An 8,456-nucleotide genomic window follows, 5' to 3' on the forward strand; every position below is an offset into this window, starting at 1 on the left:
CAGGCGGTGGTCAGGCATACGTATGGTGTGCCCTATCCAACGAAGTTGTTTTTTGGCCACAGCTGCGGCCATACAGATTGAGTTGGTGTTGTTGAGGATGTCTGTGTGGGGGACTCGATCTTCCCAGGTCAGGCCGAGGATCCTTTGGAGGCAACGGATGTGGAAAGCATCCAGGTTGGTGATGTGCCGGCGGTATGGGGTCCAGGATTCTGCTCCATAGAGCAGAGTGGAGAGACATACTTGTAAACGGCAACCTTGGTGCTGATCTTCAGGTTTCGGTTTTCAAAAACCCTACTGCATAGGCGTCCAAAGGATGATGCCGCTTTATTAATACGTGTGTGTATCTCCGCGTCAAGGGAGCAGCATGAGGACAGAGTGGAGCCGAGGTAGGTGAAATTATCCACTGTTTTAAGTGGAACACCGTTTATGTGAAAACTGGGAGGTGTAGAGGTTCGGGAAGTGAGTTGGGACATGACTTCGGTTTTTTGTATGTTGACCTGGAGACCGAAGGATTGGTACAGGCTGGATATGGTGTCGAGAGCATGCTGCATAGACTCTGGACTGTGAGCTAAGATGGCACAGTCATCAGCATACTGTAGCTCACATACTTGGCAGGATTTTGTCTTTGTGTGTGCCTGGAGTCGGCGGATGTTGAAGAGACTACCATCAAGGCGGTATTCCACATCGACACCGTCTTCATGTCCCAGGGCTCGGCAGAAGAGGCAGGTGACGGCAGAGAGGAGGAGATTAAAGAGCACCGGAGCCAAGACACAGCCCTGCTTCACCCCAACATTAACCTTAAAGGATTCTGACTGGAGTTCACCCGTCTGGACTCTGGCTTGCATCCCGTCATGCAGCTGCTGAAGGATGGAGAGAAACTTGGGTGGTACCCCAAGTTTGTTGAGGTGTTTCCAGAGCAGCTCACGGCTGATGGTGCTCTATGAAGGCTATGTAAAGATCCTTGCGATGCTCTCTGCTCTTCTCTAGCAGCTGCCTCAGGACAAAGACCATGTCGGTGGTGGATCTGGTCTTCCGAAAGCCACATTGAGTTTCCGGAAGCACAGCTTCAGAGATGTTTTCCACCAGCCTGTTCAGCATGATCTTCGCCAGCACTTTCCCTGCGATGGAGAGGAGAGAGATTCCACGGCTGTTTCTGCAGACTGCTCTGTCCCCTTTCTGCTTGTAGATGACCACAATGTTTGCATCCTTCCAGTCCTGTGGGAGGGTCTCATGTTCCCAGATGTTGCAGATCAGGAGGTGCAGACGGCGCGTGAGGAGGTACCCTCCGTGTTTGAAAACCTCTGCTGGGATGCCATCGGGTCCAGGGCTTTTATTGTTCTTTAGACCCGCAATGGCTTGACGGGTCTCAGAGAAGTGTGGTGGGGTGTCCAGGTGCGTGACTGGTAGCATGTCTGGGAGATTATCCAGGATATGTGGGTCAGTGGGGTTGGTGTGATTGAGTAGAGACTCAAAGTGGTTTGCCCAGCGGGTGAGGATCTCATGTTGGTTCTTAAAGAGTTTAGAACCATCGACTGATCGAACTGGAGCAATCGCCCGCTTCCTGGGGCCATGCAGTGCTTTGATGGCATCGTAAAAGCCCCGGGTGTTGTGGCAGTCTGCCAGGCTTTGGATCTCCTTTGCCTTCTGTATCCACCAGGCATCCTCCATAGTCCGGAGGGCTCGCTGGTTTGCTGTTCTTGCTGCAGCAAAGGCAGCTTTCAGTGTGGGAGAACCAGGGCAGGACAGGAGAGCTCTGTGGGCTTCATGCTTGGTTTTTAGTAGGGACTGTATCTTGGCTGAGTTACAATCAAATCAAATCAAATCAAATTTATTTATAGGGCCCGACAACACACGTTAATGTCCCCATGGGCCGTACAGGTCTTCTTTAAACAAGTCAAGAAGAAAACATAACAATAAGTCAAGAACAGAACAAGAACACCATAAGGTCCAAACATTTTTAGATGAATGCAAATAAATGAAAGAATGCAAGCACTCCCAGACATACCCCACGCGAAGGTAAGGAAAAACTCACTGGTGTCGTTTCCTCGTCTGGCCAAGTGCCTCAAAGGCTGCGCTGTGGATAGCCTGGCGCAGAGCTGGCCAGTCAGCTGATTCCTCCGGGATCTTATTGAGGTTTTCAGCAAGGAGCTGTCGGAGGTGGTTTTTTTGAGGTGGGGGTGTTCAGTGCTGCAGAATTGAGTTTCTTATTAGGTGCTGCCCTCGGTCCACAGGGTTGAATACTCATGAGGAGTTTGGATCTGACCATGAGGTGATCAGTCCAGCACTCTGGGATGCGTTGCAGCAGTTGGGAATTCACCGCAAAGCCTACTCCATCGATGCGGCGAGTGCCTTCAGGGACCCCCTTCCAGAAGAAGGTGTATCCTGCACCAACCTCTGTCAGGGAGTCCTCTCCATGTAGTCTAGTCTCGCTGAGAGCTGCAATGTCGATGTTATACCTTGCGAGTTCCAGGGCCATGAGTGCTGTCCTGCGGTGTGGCCTGTCAGGTGTTTCAGCCAGGTCCAGCAGTGGCCGAACATTCCACGAAGCAATGCATGAATGCTTATTTCTTAATATTTTAGTTTTTCGACCGCAAAAGGGGGATGCTCCGACGGTTGCGGTATACCACCTGGAGATAGAAGAGCAGACAATGTTTGGACCACCTTTTCTAGGTCCTTCCCCATCTCAGGGGTGAGCAGTGTGGGGCTGCTCAGTCACAATGGAAGCTGCCGAAGCGATGCGCTGCTCCATCCCGCAGTCTCAACGACCATCACTCCATTGTCGCCTGTGTGCATGGTTTGGCTAGACACTCCCAGCCACATCCTTGGCCTGTACCTAGCGCCATTCCACAACGCCCCAGGGCCCTCATTTATCCACAATTCTTAGAAAGTGTTCTATTTTTGTACTTAAGCACAGAATTTTGAATGTGTGTACGCACAGAAATATCGGGATTTATCAACCGTGCGTACACGGGTCCTACGCTCCTCCGTGTTGATAAATACCATTTGTTCTTACCGTCAATGCTTGTGCATGATTATCCATATATGGTAATGAAACACCCCCCATGGGATGTGAAATAATGGACTGACCCGAGCGAACTATGAGAAACTCCACAAGCGAGATTGTTCACAGAGGCGCTGTCGAACCAAGAAGACACAACCCGTGTTATGGGATAAATAAAAGGCTGGCGGACTTGTACACGGTGATGTCAGATATCAACGACTCCCTAAGACCATTGCTGCAATTTTGCCTGGACAGCTCAAAATACTAATAAACCGTTAATCACTGTTTGGCGTTGGTGTGTCATTATAACCATGCTGGAATATGAATGCCTTTATTAGTTTTGTTCGATTGGCTACGGGGTATAATATGATTTGTAGAGGCATACAATCTATTTTGTTGTCGGTATTAGGTAGCCTATATGAATTACATATAATAACAGCCATAGCCTACATTATGCAACAGTAACTTGCGCATATATAATATATCATATCATATTCCTATATGTCTCCCAGGAATCGTGGGGCTCTGGGGAATAAAGGTTGGGAAGACCCTGCTATCATAGCCTATCCTTTATAATGGTATAGGCTATTTCATTTACAGTTTACTCTATCAGCCTACCCAGCATGTAATACGTTCTTTGTTAGAACTCAACTCGTTATTATTTTGTGCATAGATTGCAGAAATACGGGAACGTTTTGATTTATATTTAAAAGGCTTTGACACAAAACGAAATAAGTGGAATTTCGAAGCTGCAAGCAGAATACAAGTCATATCACCCACACGATATATGCTACCTGTATCCAGAGCATGTATGCTTTTCATTCATTTAAGACACATTTATTGCAAGGGTTTTGTATACACATAAACTCAACAAATCGATGAGTCGATGAGTCACTCAACTTCAAATGCCACATAAAATATCTACAAACTAAACTGTCCAAATATGTTGGCTTATTCTGCAAAATACGTCATTTTCTGCCCTTGCCTGCCCTTCTCACTTTATACAAAACCCTGTTTGAACCCCTCATTAATTACTGTAATGTCATATGGTGCAACACATACCCCAGCCATCTCAAGAAACTAGAAAGCTTACAAAAGAGGGTACTACGAGTGCTGTCATGGTCCGGGTATAGAGCGCCCTCAAAGCCTCTGTTCCATCGCTTTGGTCTCCTGAGGCTCGCTGAATTTAACATTCATCAAAACGCATCAATTATGTATCAAGTTGTCAACAACATGAATCACAGACTGTCTGAGCTTGTCCCAGTCTGCCAACCACTGCACATCCACAACACAAGAAATAAGCATCTTATATCTGGCAAGAGGAGAAGGCTCAATTGTGCTAGCCTAAGCATAGCATGCAGGGGTCGCGTGTTGCTTAATAACAGCGGAACAGTGCAAAAATGCTTCCGCTTTCGTCACCGCACGCCACTACGGTAAAGCGCCTTTCTTTTCACGCTGCTTAGACAAATGCTATGGCATTTCCGCGTACATTGCAACGAATCACTTGGAACCTCGGCTGTCTTTAACTATGAGTGAACACAACTGTCTTTAACTATGAGTGAACACAACGCAACATTGTAACATTAACGTGTAATTTACTATGGAATATAGTATATTATCGCGACGATTGTAACGTTAACGTGTACTTCGCGAATATAGTATATTATCGCGACGCGTCGTCAGACTAAACGCTGTTGTGAACACAACACATTGTAACGTTAACGTGTACTTCGCGACGCGTCGTCAGACTAAACAGTGTTGTGAACACAACACATTGTAACGTTAACGTGTACTTTACTATGTAATATCAGAAGAAACTACTCAACCTCGGCTGTCTTTAACTAAACAGTGTTGTGAACACAACACATTGTAACGTTAACGTGTACTTCGCGACGCGTCGTCAGACTAAACAGTGTTGTGAACACAACACATTGTAACGTTAACGTGTACTTTACTATAGAATATCAGAAGAAACTACTCAACCTCGGCTGTCTTTAACTAAACAGTGTTGTGAACACAACACATTGTAACGTTAACGTGTACTTTACTATGGAATATCAGAAGAAACTACTCAACCTCGGCTGTCTTTAACTATGAATGAACACAACACTCTAACTCACCATGTTTAGATAATAAAGTACTCAACCTCTACTTGTCTACTGTCTGACTGAACACAACACTCTAACTAACTTACCATGTTTAGATAATGAAGTACTCAACCTCTACAGTCTTTAACTATGAAGGAATTACAACCTTTATTTAATGGTTAATATTTTGATAAAAGGTAATTTACTATATTTGTATGGCATTTACACTTAAAGTAGAAAAACAAAAGTAATCTGTAAAATAATAGTGAATTTCCTGTGAAAAAACATTTATTTTTTACAGTGTACGTTACACACACAAATGCTACAGTCATTATGACACATTTTACAAAGAAAGTCTTGTATGAACTACCAGTAATATAAATAATATTAACAACAAAAATGTGTTCCATCTTCATGTCAGATGATTTTCAAAAAGGAAAATGTACTACGCCTCTGTCGTCTACTCTAAGCCATCCTAGGTTGTCAAAGTGGGCAGGGGTGAGGTGGGTTCTAGACCCATGTTACTGACCAGACACTCTATCTATAGGCGGCACGGTGGTGTAGTGGTTAACACTGTCGCCTCACAGCAAGAAGGTCCAGGGTTCGATTCCCGCTTGGGGACCAGGTTTCCATGATGCCAGGTACCCAGGTGGGGTATCTCCCAGGCCTTTCTGTGTGGAGTTTGCATGTTCTCCCCGTGCTCGCAAGGGTTTCCCCCCCGATAAGATAAACCCAATGGAAAAACATGCACAACAACAGATTGCTAACGCTGTGGCGTCCTTGACGAAGACGGACAGGAGCACTTGGATTGGTCCCCTGGCGCGGCTCACGTTGACGCCTGTCTGCTCCCGGCTGCCCTTGGGGGGAAGGACGACCGGATGGGTTAATCGCAGAGACGAATCGCATCAGCGATCGTACAGACAATGCATGCGTGTGTGTTCCGGTGTGTGTGTGTGTGTGTTGTGGATAATAGCCAATGCCAATTAAAGACCTCTGAGCAGGTCCTGCATTATTATTATTATTATTATTATTATTATTATTATTATTATTATTATTATTATTATTATTATTATTATTATTATTATTATTATTATTATTATTATTATTATTATTATTATTATTATTATTATTATTATTATTATTATTATTATTATTATTATTATTATTATTATTATTATTATTATTATTATTATTATTATTATTATTATTATTATTATTATATCAGTGATGTCTGTTTACTGCAGAGTGGAGGGACTGGGAGACTATGAGCTTCAATGTTTTGAGAGGATAATGTCTTGTATGAACTACCAGTAATATAAATAATATTAACAACAAAAATGTGTTCCATCTTCATGTCAGATGATTTTCAAAAAGGAAAATGTACTACGCCTCTGTCGTCTACTCTAAGCCATCCTAGGTTGTCAAAGTGGGCAGGGGTGAGGTGGGTTCTAGACCCATGTTACTGACCAGACACTCTATATCAGTGATGTCTGTTTACTGCAGAGTGGAGGGACTGGGAGACTATGAGCAGTTAGCTCATGTTAGCTCAGTAGTTAGCTTCATGTTAGCTCCATGTTCAATCAATCAATCAATCAATCAATCATGTACAGTTAGCTGCATGTTAGCTCCATGTTAGCTCAGCAGTTAGCTCATGTTAGCTCAGCAGTTAGCTCATGTTAGCTCAGTAGTTAGCTGCGTGTTAGCTCCATGTTAGCTCAGCAGTTAGCTCATGTTGCTCAATCAATCAATCAATCAATCAATCAATCATGTACCTCGGCGCAGCTGAATAACAATAGGAGTGATCGCCTGCTGCGTCCATCACGTGTATGGTGATTAACCAAATTGAACCAAAGCGCCAAAGCGTGTTAATATGTAACCAAATTGAACCAATAATGTGTTATATGTGTCGAACCAAGGCGGGATCTCATGCGCATGCGCGGGCACCTCGCGAGCACGCCGGCGCACGCACCTGAGCGAGCACGCCGCCGGTGCACGCACCTGGGCGAAGGAAAATGAAAGGCGCATTACCGTAGTGGCGTGCGGTGACGAATGCGGAAGCATTTTTGCACTGTTCCGCTGTTATTAAGCAACAGGCGCAGGGGTCCACAGATCTGGAACAAGCTTGACGAAAATCTAAAAATTACTAATACCTTTAAAACCTTTAAAAAATCACTGAAAGAGGAACTGCTAAAATCATATCTCTAATTAAAATTATAACTTGGGAATAAAATTGTCTGTATTATGTATCTCTGTTATATGTCAGTTAGTAGGTAGGTGTGTAAACCTACCCACGTTGTATTGTTTTGTTTTGTTTTTTGTTATTGTTTTGTTGTTTATATTCTGTTTGTATCTGTGTTCAGGCTCCCTTTACCTCCAAAAGCTTTAAATAGCTTCTTGGGAGACCTGGCACATGTACACAATTTGCAACATTGTTATCACATGAGGATACTCACATGTAAATGTATCGTGTGTGTGTGTGAATAAATTCATTCATTCATTCATTCATTCATTCAAATAACTCTGTTCTCGTTGCAATGCGTTTTTAATTATTTCTTATACAGTAGGAAGGGGGAAGAACACTATATTGTGGGTGTTCATATGACTTGTATTCTGCTTACAGCTTCGGAATTCCACTTGTTTCGTTTAACAATGGCAAAGCCTTTTAAATATAATCAAAACGTTCCCGTATTTCTGCAATCTATGCGCAAAATAATAACGAGTTGAGTTACGCGGAGCGCAGTCAGTACACGCCGTATATTCCGATAACGCTATATATAAACCATGCTGCATTCATTCAGAAGGAAATACCTATTATTCCAAATGCTATTTATAGGGTTTTGACCATAATTACACTACTGTTGCTATTTTACAATTAACTATAATGAATTACGGGGGTCATACAGAACACGTCAGTCAAACTAATGAACAAAAGCTTATTTCCGCGTTGAAACTAATGCATGAAACTGATGAGAGCATATGCTGTCCGTCTGCAGTGTCCATATTCTACCGCCGGGCGCCAGGTACGCATGCCCTGAGCTCAACGTAAATATACGCACAAAGTCAAGCACACCTTCAAATTGATAAGTCACACACTTTGCTTAGAAATTGACGTTGATAAATGAGGGCCCAGGACTTTTTGAAGGGGGGGGGGGGGGGGGATGGGCAAGAAGCTTGCACATAGGTGAGGATTAAGTTTATTTTTGTTTGTTTATTGAGTTATGAACATATACCTTAGAAACTATTCACTTCTAGTGGCGGCTGGGTGGCGCAACGGTCTAAGCGCTCATCACCAATGCGTGAGACACCGATATCGAATCCGGCTGTCAGCGTTGCCTCCGGCTTGGGCCGGCCGTCATACTTACTCAATT

The 8,456-nt window shown here is 43.9% G+C and overlaps 1 protein-coding gene across 1 annotated transcript in view; it reads left to right on the forward strand.

The window, feature by feature from the left end:
• LOC311237865 (zinc finger E-box-binding homeobox 1-like) overlaps positions 1-812 on the forward strand; it is a gene marked incomplete at its 3' end in the record, with an annotated part of 56,691 nt that extends 55,879 nt beyond the window's left edge. The window contains 1 exon segment of the mRNA XM_084325842.1: positions 642-812. Within this exon segment, the coding sequence (XP_084181968.1) occupies positions 642-812 (171 nt within the window).
• Positions 813-8,456: the final 7,644 nt, after the last annotated feature.

The sequence above is a fragment of the Notolepis coatsorum genome (genome assembly GCF_963971535.1).
Source record: "Notolepis coatsorum genome assembly, chromosome: 12".
NCBI classification, from domain to species: Eukaryota; Metazoa; Chordata; class Actinopteri; order Aulopiformes; family Paralepididae; genus Notolepis; species Notolepis coatsorum.